Genomic DNA, 19,779 nt, shown 5'->3' on the forward strand with positions numbered 1-19,779 from the left:
GGGAGAAGGAGAAGAAGAAACTGTTGATCCTCATGATGAGAAAATCATGTTCCACTTTCTTCTTTCGACAAACAAGAGGAGAATAAATGAAAACTGTTATCAGGCTGAACGGTGTTTGTTTTCTAATCAGCTTCTTTTCTCTCCGATGACGAGCTTCCATTAACATCAGCATCGGGAAGGAAACGACCCCCCCCCCCCCCACCTCTTACATGACTGAGTGCCCTTGAAAGCCCCCCCTCCTACAAATGTTCTTCTAATGTATCTAAAATAGGTTCATAAAGATGCTAAACATGTGTTATTAACTGCTAGCAGTTAGCTAGCGGCTAGCCCGCAGCTCGTGGTCAGCAGATTAACTGTGTTCTTTCATTTGAAGTGTTACAGGAGCAGATATCGACTCTTCAGGAGACAGTTTTGGCTCCGTAAACGCCGATTTTTCTTTTTTTTATTGCACGTGTCCGTTAGCACGCGCGTGGATCAGGCAGCGCCTCTACGGCTGAGCCGTGTTCTTCTGTGGCGGAGATAAACAGGGCGGCCAGTGAGGCTGCAGGAAGCTTCAAAAACTGCCAGAGCTCATTTGCATAAAGAAATAGAAAATTGTGAAAAGAGCACAAACATGCTAATTTAACGTTGAAGTGAATTGAACGATCCTCACCGATGAATCCTAATGAAATCTGACTGCTTTAATTATGCTGATGTTGTTCTCTGGACCTTAACCTTTTCACTAAAAAAGTGACAAGTCTGCAAATCCTCCCTTCCATTAACACCCGAGGAAAGAGGAAAACAGGGTGGGGGGGTGGTGCGCTGTGGTAAAATATCACAATTATCCTGTTGATTCCAGTAAATGTAACAAAAAAGGAGCAAAAGACAGAGGGAGGAGGAGGAGGAGGAGTGGAGGAGGTTCCACATCAGCACAGATGGGCTGGTGGTGTTCGGAGCCGCCGAGGGCTCAGGCTAATACCTGCAGAGAGCGGATCAGGCTGTTCCCTGGAACACTAACCTGCCCCGGCGCCGCTCCTCCTCCCCCCGCCGCCGCCCCTACGCCTCGCCCCCTGCTCCTCCTCCCTATCTGCCTCTCTCATCGGCGAACGGTTAATTTTGGGATTAATGTGCGTGGCGGTGGCGAGCGGCTCTTTTGAGGGATTTGTAGCCGAGCCGCAAACACTTATCTTGGTCATTACGGCGCCCATATTGGATTCAAGCGCTTTAGTATGTGGCGAACATTCGGCGGCGGCGGACGAGTCTATCAGGGTAACACGCGCCCGGGGATTAAGATAAGAAGGACCCTCATTACGGCGCCTCTCCTCTCGCGGCGTGCTGACACTCTCAGCGACATCACACAGGAGGTACGGGTCCTCACCTCGCCGCTCTGCCGCGGCGTCATTGAAGATGGCGGAGGGGGTGTCAGGTGCCCCCCGGAGAGACCTGCAGTCTGAGGACGCGGAGGTGGACGGGAGGGAGGAGTCCTGCAGCGGCGCCGGGGGACGGGGACTAACGTCTGGGCTGGAGGGCGTCCCCTCAGACCAGGGACGCTCTGGATCCGATCTGGACCTGGCGTCCGGACCGTGAGAGGCCTGAGACGAGTCTTTCTCCGTTAAAAGACGCCGCGGTTTCTTGGTGAGAGACACGCTGTAGCAGAGCGGCGGGCCCAGGTAGACCTCCTCCGTGCAGGCGGGGAACAGGGTCTCCTCGTCTCGGACCTCCGGGCTCAAAGGCGGACCGTCGGGGTTCCCGGGGGACTCCGGGTGGCGAGTCGTTCTTGAGGCCGTCGTCTGACGTCTGGTGCTAGTGAAGGTCTCCGGGTTGGGGCTGTGGAGGCCCTGGGTGGGCGTGGCGTACACGGGGATGCTGTACGGCGTCGGCGTAGAACTCTTGTCCTCCGAACACTGAGTGACCTCGCCGCAGTCGCTGTCATGAGAGGAGAGAGACAGGTAGGAGTAGAAGTCGCCCTTCCGGAGGTGGAGAGGCCGGTGGGAGTGTTCCAGGACCTGAGAGGAGGCAGAGAAGAAGAAGATGTGGAGAACATTCAAGCTGAGGAGGTGAAAATTGTTGCCTCCTTAATCATATTGGATTCTCTTTAACTGCGGTGGCTCCGCCCACTTCTAGCTGCTAATCTGAAATCGGTACCTTGTCTCGGATCTGCGTGAGGGGTGCAGGAGCCTGGTCCGGGGCCGCTCTTCCATCCTGGTTGGGTTCTTCCGTCTGACCTCCTTTGGTCCTCAGCGCGGTTGAGGTCATGTCGATGATCTCCATCACAAAGTTGTGCACGTCCTCCTTCTTTCCCTCCCCCACGCTGGGGGGCTGCAGGGGCGAGGGCGGGGGCAGGTGGCTACAGCAGGACGGGTGAGAGCTGTGGCGCTTCTTGGGAGGAAGAGACGACCCCACCTCCCTCACCTCCCTCTTTGTCTCCTCCAGCACAAAAGAGGAGAACTTGAACTTCTCCTGGATGGTGATGGCCTTCCGTCCTGAAGCCAATGGGCCGTTCTTCTGCAAAGCATCATGGGATCTGTGGTCCTCCATGGGTGAGAGAGAAGGAGGCGTGGGAAGGGAGGAGCTGTGACAGGGCAACTCCCCCTTCAGCTGTCCCACCAGGGAGGAAGACCGTCTGTGGATAAAGGGGCGGAGCACCTGCGACTCCGGTTTGGAGACGCAGCTGTGAACATCTGCAGGAAGCTCCCCGGTTCTGGGGAACACGTATGACTCCTCCCGGACCACTTCTCCTTTCTTGGTGAACACGCTGGACTCCTCTCGGAGGAGCTCGTCGTCCTCGTCCTTGCGTTTGAAACCGCTCTGCTCCACGTTCCCGTTCTCCACATCGTCCACGAAGCGGCTGATGTAGCTTCTGGCCACGTTGCTGTGGTTCTTTGGGTTCTCCGTGCGGTTCTTGGCCAGCTTGTTGCGGTGTTCCGTGTTGGTTTTTGTGGCTGGAGCCACTGAGGCGTGCAGAAAAGGCTGCTGGTCAGATCTTTGAGTGGAGGAGGTGGAGGAGAGACTGGCGCCGCACTGCAGCTCGTCCCGCAGACTGCTGTCTGGTTTTGAGGAGGAGACACGAGGAGATCGGATAAAACTCTGCAGCTCCGTCGTCAGGTAGTCCAGCCCCAGGACGTAGGACCCTTCCATCTCCTCCTCTTCCTCGTTTCCAGAGGAAGTACTGCTTATCCCCTCCTCTTCGTCCTCCTGAAGCCCGAGCTCCTCCTCTGTGAGCGTGAGGGTGGAGGAGGAGAGCAGGTCACTGTCGTCCTCGTCTTCATCCGTGCAGGTGGAGGAGACGTTGACCAGGAGGCTCACGCTCGCTGCGTCTGCCTCGTCCACCCCCCTCTTCTGCTGCCCTGGCAGGGCTTCCTGTAGGAGACGAAGTTGCCGTTGCCGCCTGCGTTGGGCACCACCAGATGTTGATTTCTGGGGACTGTGAAGCGGTCCGAGCCCACAGATGAGTCCTCAGCGCTGCTCAGCTCCACCAGAGACGCCGAGGCTGAGCTCTCCTGAATCACACGGGGCGGTTCCTTCCGAGAGGAACCAGGAATCCTTCTAAGCGAAGAACCACCAAGAGAAGGGGAGGGTGGGAGACGGTTGCGCCGGGTGGAGGTGCTCTGGAGAGTCATGTCAGAAACGCTACGGGTCATTGTGCTCGCCAGCGGTGTCTGGATGTTCTCCAGGCGTTTCAGGAGATCTAGAGTTCTTCGACTAAGCTCCCCAGAGGAACACTCCGCTTCAGCACTTTCATTTTTACTCTGCCTTCCTGGATCACCTTCTCCTTGTTCCCCCAGACCAGCTTCCGTGTCTCCATCGGAGCTTCGCGGGGGCAGCAGGCAGCTCTCCAGGGAGGCGCTCCGATGCAGCAAGTCTTTGGAGGGAAACAGCTCCTCACCCAGGGCCAGAATGGACTCCAAGGAGGAGGCCTGAGACATGAGTGGACTGGAGGCCCTAAACTGGTCACCTCCCAGGTCATAATCGGAGGGAGACTCGAAGGTCCCTCGCCCGTTGATGAAGAGTTCAGCAGCTGCCCCTCCCCCCCTCCTGTGCCTCCTCCTTTCATCCCTCCTCCACACTTTCTCCTTCATCTTCTCCTCACTCCTGACCTTTCTGTGCTTGGACATGTCTCCGTCGGGGCTCCCGTTGTTCTCCTCATTGGTCGCGGTGGTCTCCGTGTCTCCAGTGTCGCTGACGATCCCGCTCTCGCTCTCCGACCGCTGGCTGCTCGCCGACTGGCCGCTTCCTTTCCTCCCGCCGTCGCACAATCGAAGGTTCCCGTCCCCCCGGCAGTCCGACGAGCCTCCCAGGAGGTCCGGGAGGGATTCGAAGGAGGAAAATGAGGAATCTTTGCTCATGCTCTTCAGGAGAAGGTGCTGCTTCTGCTTGTCTGATTTGTGCCACAGGGAGGAACCTTCAGCCAGAGGAGGCTGCCGGTACAACTCCACAGAGTGGAGGCTGTACACCTGGAGGACGTTCTTCGAAGGAGGATTCTGGGCCATCGGATCTGACCCGGAATGAGCCTCTAATGTGGAGCCGGCCGCCTCCTCAGGCTGTGCTGATGGTTCTGAGGGGAGGTTGTGCATCAGGTCGGGAACCTCCTGCGGTTCCACCTCAGTGATGGTCATGTCCGTCTCATCCCACTCCCAGGAGTCGTCCTGCAGATGCGCCACTGGACCTGCAGGGATCGGGCTCATCTTGTGGAGGTCCACCAGCCCCGGCTCGAGAAAGTTCCCCGGAACCTGCAGGGAAAAGCAGAGAAGAAGAAGCTCAGCAGCAGTTAAGACCTGAAACCCGAGGTCCAATTACTGAGCTATGGGTCAGAGTTCCAGAACTTTGAGACGCTCCTGAAACCCCGGCGCCACACGTGGATCTGCGCCGCTTGTTTGCTAACGGTAGCAAACATCTCGCGTCGGCCCCAGAGACGCCGCTCGACTCGGGCCTCGGAGACGCGCCGACAAAACGCTGCTCTGTGATCTTTTTTTTTACAAAAACAGAGAAAGAGGAGTGAAATCAGCCCGCCCCAGAGCAAATGCTCATAAATCTCAACACAAATTATTCTGCTCTGGAACAAAGCGATGAATTATTCAAAAACGACTTCTGAGAGAGAGAAGAGCACGCAGCTGAAAAGCCCAAAGTAAATACGTAATCAAAAGCCTTCAGAACGCGCGGCTGTCTAAAAATATGCTTAGACACAGGAATTCTTCTCTTCCACAGACATAATTATACAAATTGCTCCGCGTCTCGTTAACAAGAGAGGGGGGTAATTCGTATTAGCCATTCATAGCCTATTAATCTAATAAACTAGTTGGCTGTGTGTGTGTGTGTGTGTGTGTGTGTGTGTGTGTGTGTGTGTGGGCCCGGATAATGAATTTCTATTAGATTTGTGTTTATTCCCCTTGTGCTGATAAGGGAAACGGGGGTAATGACCGAACGGGGTTCTGCTGCTGCGGCCGCGTTGGAAAACACATTCGGCGTCGACGGCGGAGGAGATCAATCAGAATAATCCAATCAAATCAAGCATTTGATGACCCACAGGAACCGCGGGCATCATTTATACATGTAATCTATCTCATTCCTGCGGTTTTAACAACAGCTTCAGGTCTCAGTTGAGACGCCGACAACAAAACGGGATTCCTGTCAAGGCGGGAAAAATACGGTCGCCGTTTAAGGCGCCGACGGTTGTTAATGAAGGATTTTAAACGGCTAACAGATTTTAGCGGCGTTTCCAGTGTTATCCGCGGGGGTGTTGTGGGGTTGAGGGTTTTTTCTGGGGGGTGAAAACTTTTTTTTTTTTTTTTTTTCCCATTAGCCATTTTCTGACTGCTCCCATTTGTTAGCATAGCATCTGCTGGAAGGCCCAAGGAGAGCGGCGCTATCTAGCAGCGTCTGGGTGATTATTCATGTGCCGGCGCCCCTGCAGGAGCTTCCAGCGCCGCTCCGGACTCCACCGGCTCTCTGCCGCAGCGCTTGTCAAAGCGCCGAGGGAACCTGGCGTCGCCGCGCTGCAGCTTCAGAACCCGGAGCAGCGAGCAGATAAATCACGGCTCCATGCAGAGTGGAGGAGAGGTTGAAGGTAATTGCAAACGCAGCTCGCAGTTCCGCTTTAAAGCGTGTTTGGACAACAGGGAGAAGAGCGCTTTGAAGACAATTTCCATACGTCAGGTTACAGCAGCAGACGGCGAAGCCTCGTCCTCACAGTTCGGTCCAGTCGAGCTCCTTTAACGTCACCTCGACGCTAAAACTCCCTCTTTCCTCTGCATTCAGAGCAGCAGGAGTCCGAACACGCCGCCTCTCTAGCGCGGCCGAGTCCGAACGGTCGGAACCGCGTCAGCGATGACACGGTCGGAGCTGAAAAACTGTCATCGGGGCCGACGCCAACCCACCCCAGAAACATCCCAGTTAAAGCAATTATGGCCTGTAATCAGATTAAAGAATGCGATCAGATTACAGGGAGGCGGTTCGCCCAACGTACAGATACACACACACACACACACACACCACACACACAGACGAGGCGAGTCGTTTTATCACTGAGCAGAAGTGTTCATTTATAAGCTAAAGCAGCAGATATATGCCTCTGCCTCCTCCTTTATTCCTCCCTCATCCCAAGAGAAGTGAAATTACTCTCCAGCCAGGCAGCGAGGTCAAAGTGTCTGCCCTCTGTTATTTGTCTTCTCCTCATCCGTGTGTGTGTGTGTGTGTGTGTGTGTGTGTGTGTGTGGACACGACGACACCAACACTCATAAGCGAGCCGGCCTCACTTACATGGTTTTAATGGTTTCTTGCTTTGTTTAGTTCTGAAGAAAAAAAGGAAAACGCGCGAACACAGAGATTAGCCTCTGCTAACTCAAATGTGGCATTTTTTTCGTCGTCTTTTGACCGATCAACTATTAGACCCGTGCTTTTTTCTATTTGGGCTCCGTGTCTGGCTCGGGCCCCGTAGACCTGGAGGTTGGGCTCAAACCCATGACCTTTGTGTCATCGCGGCGCATCCCCACCGTTAGCATTAATGCAGCTAAATGCTCCTTTAGCCGCCCCACCTCCTCTCAGCTCTCCTAACACGTTGCTCCGATCCATCAATTGATTACTGACAATCAATAACCCCAGCACTGTCGCACGCACGCGTTTGTGTGCACGTTTTATTGTCAACCTCAGCTTATATTTAAATGTGTCTCTTTAACCGTATCATCAGTTTATAAAACCAGAACAGATTCGTTCTGCTGCAGCTCTCAGCTGTCAGAGGAACCAGCCTTCCCTCCTTCCCTCCTTCCCTCCCTCCCTCCCTCCCTCCTTCCCTCCTCTCTGTGAACATGCACATGAGCGCTCGTCTGCTCCGCCGTCGCCCTGCGGTGCTCAACAGTCGCTGCGCGCCGCTTCAACACTTCTAATAAGACAAACCTGTTTGGCGGCGCTCCACGATGGCGGCAGACACGCGTGGCGCCAGGACACACAAACTGTCAACCCGCTGAAATCTCATTTGGACCCGGTTCTGCTGCCTTATGGGGGCGGCACAGAGAAAAACCTCGTTCCTGTGACGCTGATCACACGGGAGGCGGAGAAGTTTTATCAAGTGGATCACCACGGCGACCAGTCCAGGCTATAGATCTATAGATCAGAAAGGTCCTCAGGCCCGGCTCAGGTGAGGATCCGACCTCCTAAAACACCCAAACTTTAAACAACAGGTTCACAACGTGGGAAATGACGTCGGGCAGCTTTGACGGCGGAATCAGAGCCGCACGCCGGCGTGACCGAGCGCGACACTCCGGCTGAAAGGCTCCGTAACGGCAACAACGCAGCCTCAATCAGGGCGCCATCTGTCTTTCACGCCGCATCCCGGCGTCAAATCAGAGGCTGACGCGCGCAGCGAGTGTGACAGTGCGTCCGCCGACTGCCTGCGGCGCCGGAGCCGAGCGTGTAAAGTGTAAATGTCAGCGCGCTCCAACCTGCTGCTCTCCCAGCTCCCTCTTCAGTCGGTTCTGCCACTGCAGCGCCTGCATCACGATCGCCTCCCACCGCCGCTCCAGGTTGATTGACAGCAGCTGCAGGGCCTCCCTGTGCTGCTCCCCCTCTGGGCCCACCTCCGCCGGGGGGCCCGCCTGTCCCGGAGGGCGGACACGTTAGGAGAGGGGTTTTGTCAGAACGATGAGACGGTAATTAAATGATTAGGAAAATCAGAGCAAACGCGTTCGTGTCTCTGGGGTCCAAACGGATTCTGAGATTTCCTTAATAGATTCTAGAGTTCCGACTCACCTGCAGGAGCTTCTGACAGAGCTTCAGCACCGAGGAGACGCCGCGGCGGCGAGCTCGCACCTCCGAACACAGACCCTGAGGGGCAGAGAAGAGAAAGGTTATTGGTTCCGTTGTGACTGGAGGACGGAAACCGGGCACAGCGAAACCGGGCCTATCTCCCGGACGGGTCCTCGTGGATGTCCGGGCGTCCGTCTAAGCGCGTTTACGCTTTCGGTCCCGAGCGGTTGAATTGGGCCGGCTGGCAGCACAAAGTCAAGTTCTCCTGGCTGATCTGTGATCAGCAACAACAGCATCAAACCACTGACAGGAGCCCAGAACTGTCCAATAAATGCAAAGAGGAAAACACACAAGCACCATCGGCGGCGCCCATTATAAATCACTATATGCTGATGAGTCCCGACACGCAAAGGTCAGCGCGCGCGTGCGTGTGTGTGTGTGTGTGTGTGTGTGTGACAGAAAACAGCGGAAAAGCTTCCATGGTGGCAGCTAACACGTTCCAGGCCCAAACTATTTATGCTAATCCGCCGCGCTCGCTGAGAAGCACTTCCTTTACATTTTCTTTACATTTTTCCAATAAATATTAAACACTATTACAATGAAATGGGATTCTCTCCCCGGCGCACGTGCGCGCGCGCGTGCGCTCCGCACTCCCTCCGTCTCGCGTCTGTCGCTCTCATCGTTTTAGCATATTTGCGCCGCGCCTGGTTGTCTAAACAGGAGCCGGAGAAGCAGAACACAGCCGACAGGATGGGGGGGGGACAAGCCTGGCGAGGCTGCAGATGAATTCATTCCAAGCAGGAGGTGCGTGTTACGCTGGAGGAGGAAGCCCTAAATGACGGTAAATGTGATACTTGCTCTGGCCAAATAACTGCAGACGCCGTCGGGGGAGGGGAGATTTAAGTGGATGGAAGCAGGGACGATAATTTAGCACCTGGCGGCCAGACGACGGTCCGGTCGCTCCGGCTCACCGGCTGTCACAGCATCCCGACGCTTCCGAATTCCCCTGAACTTCCTCCCCAACAATACCGAATATGGAGAACGGGAATGCCGAGGGGTCACGACTGCCCCCTAGGGGGTGGCGGAGGTACAGGCCACAGGCCACGCCTCCCAAAAGATGACTTCCTGTCCTGCGGAGATGTTCTAAAGTTCTGCCTCTGGACGTGCCAGAAAACTGTTTTTCTGTACCAAAAATAGAGATCTTTGCATTTGGGATCATGACATTTAACTGCTTTTGTCCGTTGTCACATTTGGGTTTGGTGAGATTCCGGCGGCCGAAGAATTTTCCTCCCAGACAAAGAGGAGAGAAGAATCCCCGAGTCTGGGCTCTTTCTGCACCGCTGCGTTCTTTCACTGATCCCTGATCCTTCCGCCGCTCCCTCCTCCTCTCCGCCGGTGGCGGGTCGAGCCTGGCTGGCCCGTATTGACTCGGAGGGCTCCGCAGACACAGTCGGACAAATATTTGCTAAAAAGCTTTTCTTCCGAAACACACGGAAAGCTGTGAAGTGGCCTCACAGGAGCATCTGGAGGGGCGCAGGGAGAGACGGGACGGAGCGAAAAACAAGCGCCAAGACCGGGAGGAAGCTTTGAGAGGAAGGAAAATGATGGACTAGAACTCCAGCAGCCACAGGAAGTGATGGTGCGGACTTCCTGTCTGACAGTGAAGGTCACCTGAGGTGTTCCCAACCTCCCCTGGTCTTCTCTGAGATGTTTGAGAAGCCACAGGCTTCTTATTGGGAGGAAGAGGACAGGATGGACGGATGCGTCTCCCAGGATGGTGGGTGGATTCCAGCTGGTCGACTTCAAGGTCGACCGTCAGGAGACACAAACAGGTGACGTCTTTATCTCCAGTCTGTTTTCCCTCCCTCCGTCCCTCAACTTCCTCTCTCAGAAAGGGTGACCGACCCCGGATAAACAAAAAGAAGGCTGTCATTCTCTTGTCTTCCTCTAATTCCTCTCTTCCTCTCTCTCCCACTCAAGCCTCTCTCTCCCTCATTCTTAAATCTCCCCCTCCTAAAAACAAAATCCTCTTACCTCCTCATCTCCACAATCTAATTACCAGGACCTGCCGTGAAGAGAAGATGGAGGGACGAGGGACGGGGGGACGGGAGGACAGAGGAGACTGGAGGTTGTTAGCGTGTCGCCGTTGTTGTTTTAACAAGTGAAGAACCTTCAAAGACAGACCGGTCCAGTTCCACAGCTGGAACCAGAACACGAGGAACCTTCAGTTCCTCATGATCCGTAACTTCTACATACCAAGAACCTTAGGTTCTGGCTCTAGGGGACCCCTCCCTGAGGAGGTGAAGGATCCTCTGGACTGTTGGTGCTTCGGTCAACGTTGGGGAGATGTTCAGCAGAGGACTCTAGAACGGGACCAGAACAGTCCGGTTGGGCTCCTGGACTCTTCATAGTATCAGAAACAGACTAAAGTGAGGGAACAGGAGGAAGGAGGAGGAGAGACAAAGAGAAAGGCGGAAGGATTTGGGCTGCTTGTGCCGTGACCCACTGGATATTTCAATCAATTACCATTAATTAGAAATCTCTGATTAATTCTATTTGTTGATTAAGTCAATTAAAACCACAAGCACTCGTTATCGCACGACGAGCCTAATGAATTCCTGCAGACAATTTGTTCCCACACGCGCTCCCTCCGCCGATGCTAATACCGCCTACAGCTAGCCAAACTTTGTCGTTTGCATACTTCCCGTCTTCTCCGACACGTCGCTTTATTCGCTCGCCACCTTTTTATGACACCGACTTCCTCCGTCATGGTGGGAAAACCTCTGCCTGCCTGGGAGGTGCGTTCCAGAGACGGAACCTTCCGGATCCTAATCAGAGGCGTGTCAGGACACATTAGTCAGCAGAACCAGACAGAAGGAGGGGCCCAACTGGGGCGGCCTCGTGAGCAGAACCCCCTTCAGAACCACAGGCTGGATTCATAGTCATCTACAGACCAGGACCAGAACCTGAAATCATGGGAACGTTTGTTCCGGGATGAAAAAGCTGTTAGGAATCTTCCCCCCCGTACGTGTTCAGATGCGTATCGAGATGATCAAGTGTGGGGAGAACCAGAGGTCAGAGGTCATGCTGTCCTTCTGAAGAGGGAGGGATGGAGAGGACGGTCCCTGACCTGGAGGAGAATACCCCCAGCCCTGCTCTGGGCCCCCCATGGTGGACTTTATGACAAACAGGAAAGAGCTGAGAGCTGCTTCCTGTTTGTTTAGAGCAAACGTTTGTTCGCTCAGAGACAAAAGAGCTCGGCGGCGGGCGTGGAAATGGATGCCTGCTGACATCATCAGCGCTTATTGATGAGTGTGAGTTATTAGCTGGAGGCAGGAGCGTTTTAGGGGGGAGAGCTTTGCTCTTAAAATATTCAGCAGCGGTAAACAAATGAAGTCTTTGAGTGAAAGCATTTACTGTTCTCGCTAATGCAGCCGGCAAACGCACCACGCCGCCTTAAAACGCTGCTATCAATAAAATCCAATCTCCTGCCGTCTGGCTGCATTTCTCCGCGTATTCGTCTTCCCGCCTCTTTTTCTTCATCCGTCTTTTTTATTCCCCACATCTCACTTTACAGGTTGTTCTCTCGTCCCTCGATGGTCCTGCTCTTTTCTGTCTGCTGTCTCCTCCTCCTGCTGAAGGTGATTCTTCCTCTAATTGTTTTCATTTGTTCCTCTCCTTACTGGTGGGAACCTTCTGTCCCCAGTCGCCTCTGAGATAAAGGTTCTGTCGAAGACCCGGATCAATCATGAGGAACTCTGAGGAGAACGAGGGAGCAGCAACTAACTGCTGCTGGTGGGAGCTGCAAAAACGGCTGAAACGTGGCTGTTTGGAACATGCAGCTGATCTTCCATCAGGTATGTTCAAGATAAGAAAAAGGAAAAGTCCCCCCGACAGGAGGAATCTTCTTGGTAATACCAGATATGGCCTTAAGGGGCAGCAGTGAGACAGCTTCAAATCGGTGATGAAGAAAGTTCTATTTGCCATTGACCTTCATCACCAAAACCATGAGCTTCATCACCAAAACCGTGACCTCCAGCACCAAACATGTGACCTTCATCACCAAACATGTGACCTTCATCACCAAACATGTGACCTTCATCACCAAAACCATGACCTCCAGCACCAAACATGTGACCTTCATCACCAAACATGTGACTTTCATCACCAAACATGTGACCTTCATCACCAAAACCATGACCTTCATCACCAAAACCATGACCTCCAGCACCAAACATGTGACCTTCATCACCAAACATGTGACTTTCATCACCAAACATGTGACCTCATCACCAAACATGTGACCTTCATCACCAAACATGTGACTTTCATCACCAAACATGTGACCTTCATCACCAAACATGTGACCTCCAGCACCAAACATGTGACCTTCATCACCAAAACCATGACCTCCAGCACCAAACATGTGACCTCCAGCACCAAACATGTGACCTCCAGCACCAAACATGTGACCTCAGCACCAAACATGTGACCTTCATCACCAAAACCATGACCTTCATCACCAAAACCATGACCTTCATCACTAAACATGTGACCTTCAGCACCGACCATGTGACCTGTAACACCAGACATGGGCAATCTCCAGGATGAGGAGATGCTCTTGGCAGAAAAATCTGGCCATTTACTTTGTTTTCTCTGATTTTCTCGGTTCCAACACCTTTGAGATGAAAGAGACGAGTGTTGCTGTCTCACCTGAGCAGATGAAAGGAGGCGTTTGTTTGGCGCCGTTACTGCGGCAACGCCTCACCTGCTGTTTGCTTTCCTTCAAACGTTAACAAGTCTTTACAAGAAAAAAGCCTTTTTCCAAACACACACACACACACACACACACACACACACACACACACACACACACACACACACACAGGCAGGGGATCAGCAGATCTTTAATTCACATCATGGAGCACGTTATCAATATCAGAGACTCGCTCACAGCGTCTATTAGGGAGGAACGGTGGGTGGGGGTGGATCCTATAGTGTGTGTGTGTGTGTGTGTGTGTGTGTGTGTGTGTGGAGGGTGGGGCGGCGACCCAATCACATGATCAGAGCGGCTGGCAGATAGACACACAAGAATATGACATCAGTGTAGCGACTGATGACAGGAAGTGACATAATTCTGCCTGACCATAGTCCTCCTCTGTTCTGAAGTTCCGAACATTGCGGTACAGACTTCCAGCTGTCGCCGGCTGAGGTGAGATGCATTGTGGGATACCTACAAAAGTCTTTTTGATAAAAGGGGCGGGGCTAATTCACACCCAGGAGTCAGCCACAAATGTGAGGAAAAGCTCAGAAGATAAAACGGGACGAATAACAAGAATGAGAGCCAGATAGTTGAACGAATGAGTAAATGTGTTCACTTTTATGGGGGGGGGGGGGGCTGCAAGAGGGGGCGAGGTCACCAATGGACCACGGGGGCCAGAGCTTACAAATGGCTGGAAGAACGAGGGATGAAAATAGCCCAGACCGCTGGAGAAAGAGAGAGAGAGTGTGTGTTATAAATGATGCCCGGAGGGCAGAGAGCAGGGCTGGAGGGGTCCGGGTGATGAGGCGGCGGCGGGTAACAAACAGTGGGGGAGGACGGGTTCATCTGCTGTCAGCAGCGGGGGGGGGGGGGGCGAGTAGATAACAGGACCGATGCAGCAAGGACGGAGGACAGGGGAGACACCAAAGAGAGAGAGAGAAATGAAGGGGGGATGGATGGAGGAGAGGCAGGGGGGGGGTAGAGAGGAGGAAGTGGGGGGGGTCAGTTTAGGGCCACTTCCTGTAGCGTGGTCCATCTCCTCCCTATCTGCTCCAGGTTCTGATCTGTTATCACCTGTTAAAACACCTCTTATTTTTTTTAAATGACAAACTTCGACGCCCCGAATCCCCCAAACGTCGGCGGCATCAAACGAAAACTAAAAATTAAAACCAATAATGTTTCGGGCAATAAAATCATTAATTAGTGTTTAAAGTGTTGTTCTTTGATTCAGATTTTCTGCTGCTGGCGATAAAACTAAATTCAAGTAATTAGGTAAAAGTGTGGAGATGGAAGAAAAGCAGCAAGATTTAACCTTCCAGAGAGGGAGGGGGGAGATGAGCGTGATTCATCCTCAACCGGTGTGTGGGGTGTGTGTGTGGGGGGGGGGTGTGTGGGGGGGGTGGGTGTGTGTGTGTGTGGGTGTGTGTGTGGGTGTGTGTGTGGGTGTGAGTGTGGGTGTGTGGGGTGTGTGTGTGGGTGTGTGTGTGTGGTGTGTGTGGTGTTGTGTGTGTGTGTGTGTGAGTGTGTATGTGTGAGTGTGGGTGTGTGTGTGTGTGTGTGGGTGTGTGTGTGTGTGTGTGTGTGGGTGTGTGTGTGGGTGTGTGTGTGTGTGTCTCAGTCGATTAATTCTCAGTGTGTCCGGCCCCCAGAGCGTCTCCTCAACAATGGAGAGTCATTGGAGGCCCGGGGCCTGCTGGAGGAACGTCTGGCTGATGCCGTATCTCAACAGAGCGCTAATTCAATTAAAAGCCAGGTTATACGAGGTGGGGGGGTGGGGTGGGGGGGGGGGGGGGACGGTGTGGGGGGGATGTTTAAAGTATTTTAGCAGCTCCTGAAAACCTCATTTCTGTTCATCTCCAGTGATTTTTCCTCTCATTGTCTCAGTGAAGAGCAGACGAAGACTTCGCCCCGATGCCGCCAGAACCAGGTTCTCCTTGTTTACATTGTAATCACAGTTATGCTCCAAAATCCCCCCCCCCCCAGTGGGGGACGAGATGAAGAAAGCTGCCGGGTGTATAGCGCCACCTAGTGTGGGGGAGGTCGATGTACTGCAGCCAGACAGCAGGGGGCGCCACCACCTCCATGTTGCTGTGTGTGTGTGTGTGTGTGTGTGTGTGGGAGTAATGAATTCAAAGTCATTATTCAAACTAATTATGTCACATTCTGTGATTAATTAAATTAAATGAACAAATCAATTCACACATGGATTTCTGCCGTCAGGGTGAAGAAACTATTAGAAACTATCATTAACTAAACTAGTTCTAGTTTGGCTCGCTCGCTCTCTCTCTCTCTCTCTACGTACACACTGACCTCTGACCCCTCAGGTTTACAGCTGCTGCTGTGCTCATCTGCCCCCCCCCCCCCCCAGTATGGGCCTGGTCCTGCTCACGGTTTCTTCCTGTTTATGGAAGTGAAACTCAGGCCGAACAACTAAAACTGGAATTTATTTTCACACTATATTTTTGAGGTTTTTTTCCGCCTGTATAGCGTGTTTATGTAAACCATGACGACATCATCCACCGAACCACAAAGACGTGAGCGGCGTCTCACACACACACACACACACACACACACACGCACACGCGCACACACACACACACACACACACACACACACACACACACACACACACCAGAGGGATGTTGCTTCAAGGTGGAGGAATAATTTGGCCACCAGGACGACGCCGAGTGAAACGCAGACCTACAAACGCGACTAATTAGCCTTAATGCTTTATTTTCTCTGCGAGTAATTAATCAAATTAACACGTTGTTTTGACAGCTGCTAATTAAAACCGCAACTGAATCCTCTCCCTGCGCCTGGTCCTCTCTCTCTCAGCCAGTATCATGAGGAAGGAAGGCAGGAAGGAAGGAAGGAAGGAGGAAGGAAGGAAGGAAGGAAGGAAGGAGGGAAGGAAGGAAGGAAGGAAGGAGGAGGCAGGAAGGAAGGAAAAAAGGAAGGAAAGAAGGCAGGAAGGAAGGCAGGCAGGAAGGAAGGAAGGAAGGAAGGAAGGAAGGCAGGAAGGAAGGAAGGCAGGAAGGAGAGAAGGAAGGAAGGCAGGAAGGCAGGAAGGAAGGAAAAAAGGAAGGAAAGAAGGCAGGAAGGAAGGCAGGCAGGCAGGAAGGAAGGAAGGAAGGAAGGAAGGCAGGAAGGCAGGAAGGAAGGAAGGAAGGCAGGCAGGCAGGCAGGCAGGAAGGAAGGAAGGAAGGAAGGAAGGAAGGAAGGAAGGAAGGAAGGCAGGAAGGAAGGAAGGAAGGCAGGAAGGAAGGCAGGCAGGCAGGCAGGAAGGAGGAAGGAAGGAAGGAAGGAAGGAAGGAGGAAGGAAGGAAGGCAGGCAGGAAGGCAGGAAGGCAGGAAGGATGGAAGGCAGGAAGGAAGGAAGGAAGGCAGGCAGGCAGGCAGGAAGGCAGGAAGGCAGGCAGGGTCCAAACCATGGTGCCAGGTCCAGCAGCAGCAGCACCACAGCCTCGGACCGGGTCAGGTGCTGCTGGGTTTAATGCGGCGCACATGCGAGCGGCTCCACGTGCTCCAGGAACCAACGTGTCCCTGCGACCTCTGCCGACCTCTGCGACCCCCTGCTGTTTCCTCATACTGCTGCACTGGTATAAGCTGCCGAGCAGAAATCGAAGCCATTTACGAGCCCGAGCGCCAAAAACAGACAAATGAGGGCGAAAGTGGCGCCGGCTTCTCCTCAAATGAGGCCCCGGCTCTCGATTTGTCCTCCCTCTCTTTTTCTCTGGCTACAAATGACGGCTATCAATATTTCCAATCTTCATTTCTGCAGAAGCTCAGGGTCTCTTTCTGCCAGGAATCGATGGCTTCCCACCGAGCTGCCACGGGGAGCAGAAGCTCCAGCGGCGCCGCTCACTTTTCTGCTCATGAAGTCGGTTCTTTGAGAGAGTTTCTGGCTCCATTTGCCGCCTCGCTCTCTTATTTAGGCGTATATGTATTTATGGGGGACTGATTAGCGCGCGACGGTTAGCGTCCCAGTATGTGTGAGCTCCTTGCTACAGAAATTAAGGTGCGTTTTTTTGTGCCTACATTCCGATGAGGGTACGTGCACCTGTATTCGTGTGTGTTGGAGTGTGTGCACGTGTGTGCCTGTCAGTCACACGGCAGGGCTAAGATAATCAGCGAAGCTAGCTGTTCGCTGTGTGATGTAGGCTGATTAATATCCTGTTAGCATCCCGTCGCTTTTAAGGCTAACTGCTGTTTCCTCTATACATCCATCGTATCAAAACAGCCCCGCTCTCATTAATATCATGATTTAGTACACAACACACACGCCTCCTAACTTTTCAGATTTAAAATACCGTCTTAAAACTTAAAACGCGGATGGACAGTTTTAATGGCACCTATGTCGGGTCGCTGGTGCGAGGCAGCGGGGGACGGGGAGGGGGGACGTCCACGCTTCGAGACAGTGTGAGGACATGTGAGTGCAGCCTAAAATGTCCCGAAGAAGACGAGTAAAAATGATCCACGAGCTCGTTAAACCACCAATAACCCAACTGACGACGATTAAAGAATTCCTGAACGTGAAGGAGCTCCCGACCCTGGTGGGACCCATCGGGCCACACATCGGTTTCCCTGGAGACGGTGAAGGAATCTTTTTAGGTTCTGGGAGAATCTTCTGGGTTCTCGTGTTACTTTTGCACCTGGATCCGCTGGAAATCATCTCAAACCTCAGCAGTGACCAACCAGCGGCTACCTTGAAGCTCTGGAGCTGCTGCGCGGCGTCCTTGTGCTCCCTCAGGCAGGAGTTGAAGATGAGGAGCTCCGTGTCCCGCAGCCAGACCTTCAGCTCTTTAATCCGGGCCTCCAGCTGCTCCAGCAGAGCATTGGTGAGCGGGGAGAGGGACGAGCGAGGGTTCTCCAAGACGTCTCGGTGAACCTCCAGCAGGGAAGACTTTGGATTGGCCGACTGGGTCCTCTGGGAGCCGGACCCCGAATGTTCCGACAGGATTTTCTGAGGAGAAACCACAGAAGAAGAGAGCGGCGAGTCAATGGGAGCGTTCCTCAAAGCTCCGGAAGGCTGAACCAGACGAAACTCCTCCACAAACACCTGCTGTCACGTCTCTCATCCGCGGCGAATTAAAAGCGTCACGCCGGGCCGCCGTTATCTCCCGTATTTACGACTTTAACAAGCAGCCACGGAAAGAGTAGCGTGCGCGTTGGCGAGGAGCTGGCTGCTCCTGAATGAGCCCAGCGTGACTCCCCCCTCGCTCATTTGCATATGTATGTGTTTGCAGAGGAGCGAGCGAGCTTCCAGAAGCACAGCGGCTCTCCCTCCCCGAGCGGAGGGACGCTGACAGGCGAAAGCAGCACGCCGGGCGCCGAAGAGGACGATTACCAGACCCCCCGACTGGAGAAATGTGGAGCTGCGAGCGGGCGGACGAGTGTCTCTGTTTAAAAACTGAGACAAAACGTTCGCTGGGCGAGAGCGAGGACGGACAAAGTCATTTGAGGAACATTTCGCAGACAAACAGCATTGTTTTGTTGAGAGCGTTCGTCCCCCTCCAGGTGATCGCGGCGTGTTTACCTGACAGCAGGAGAGCGCGCGAGCGGCTCCTTTAAAGCTCCGCGTCAGAACTCTTTTGTTAAAAAGCCTTTTGGAAACTTTTGTGATGTTCTGGGCTGATGTGACGGCAGATAAGAGGAGAAAACATCTCCCCCATCCATCAGGAGCCCTGATGGACCTGGAGACAGCGTCATCAGCGCCAACCTCCGGATTAAACCGCCGGCAGACCCCCCCCCAACACCACCACCCCCCCCCCCCCCCCCCCACCATTCAGCAGCCAAATCAGCAAAACACAGAAGCTGGAAAAAAAAGGGGGGCGGAAGCGAGAAGATGAGTTTTAAAATATGAGTTTGTTCCTTTATTGGGAGTCCTGATTCTTCCTCCGGTTACATTTGAAGTGTCTGATGGCACCAACCTTCAGTCAACGTGGGGGGGGGGGACCAACGGGTGGGGGGGGGGGGGGACACAGGAGGTCCCCTCCGTTATTATTAAGATTATTAAGCCTTTTATCCGCGGTAATGATCTTCCACAGCGGCTGAAAACGGGATTGATGAAAGGAGGGAAAAATGGAGAAGGTGTGAGAACGACAACAATCGGATGAACCCGGCAGAACCAGGAGCTGGTCCGGGTCCGGCACGTCATCCCCAGAGACGTCCCGGAAGGCCTGTTGCTGCTCGGCCCCCCTCCCTGGAAGCAGAGACGAGGCAGCAGCGACACATTACCCACAATCCCTCAGTCCCCCGATGACATTCACACACACGCTTTGGTGTTTGTGTGAAACGGCGTTCAGACGCCAAATGTCTCTTTGTCAGTAATACAAGTTTAATCACAGTCTGGTTACTGTGGTGGAAACACGCGCCCACGTGCACGCGCGCGTGCGCACGCACCAAGCAGGAGGCTCATCTATCTGTTGCTGTTGTTTAATTTTTAAAATTGGATTCTGTGTCAGAAACGTTGATACATATGTTAATGTGTGCACACACACACACACACACACACGCACACACACACACACACACACACACACACACCCAGTATCTTTGAACGTGTGCGTGCGCAACATTAGGGACTACAAGGAGATGACACACAGATGGCGTTAACGCGTCGGCGCCACAGACGACAGTTTGTTTCATCGGAGGAACAAAGTCACATGATCATATTTCAGCCTCCTGACGAGCGGCTGCCAGCTGCCACCTGAGCCGCAGACCTGGAATCAATCACCGCTGCCGCCCTGCCCATGGGCAAGGCACTGATGCCCAGATCCCTTTCAGGCGTCTCACTAAAG

General features: G+C 53.5%; 1 protein-coding gene across 1 annotated transcript in view; it reads right to left on the reverse strand.

Annotated features, from left to right (window-relative positions):
- Window positions 1-19,779, reverse strand: part of akap6 (A kinase (PRKA) anchor protein 6) — a 73,023-nt gene continuing 53,244 nt past the window's right edge. The window contains 6 exon segments of the mRNA XM_057011576.1: window positions 1-1,985; window positions 2,125-3,314; window positions 3,317-4,709; window positions 7,914-8,066; window positions 8,221-8,295; window positions 17,685-17,942. Coding sequence (XP_056867556.1) covers window positions 993-1,985; window positions 2,125-3,314; window positions 3,317-4,709; window positions 7,914-8,066; window positions 8,221-8,295; window positions 17,685-17,942 — 4,062 coding nt within the window. The 3' untranslated portion in view covers window positions 1-992.

The sequence above is a fragment of the Takifugu flavidus genome, chromosome 16 (genome assembly GCF_003711565.1).
Source record: "Takifugu flavidus isolate HTHZ2018 chromosome 16, ASM371156v2, whole genome shotgun sequence".
NCBI lineage: Eukaryota > Metazoa > Chordata > Actinopteri > Tetraodontiformes > Tetraodontidae > Takifugu > Takifugu flavidus.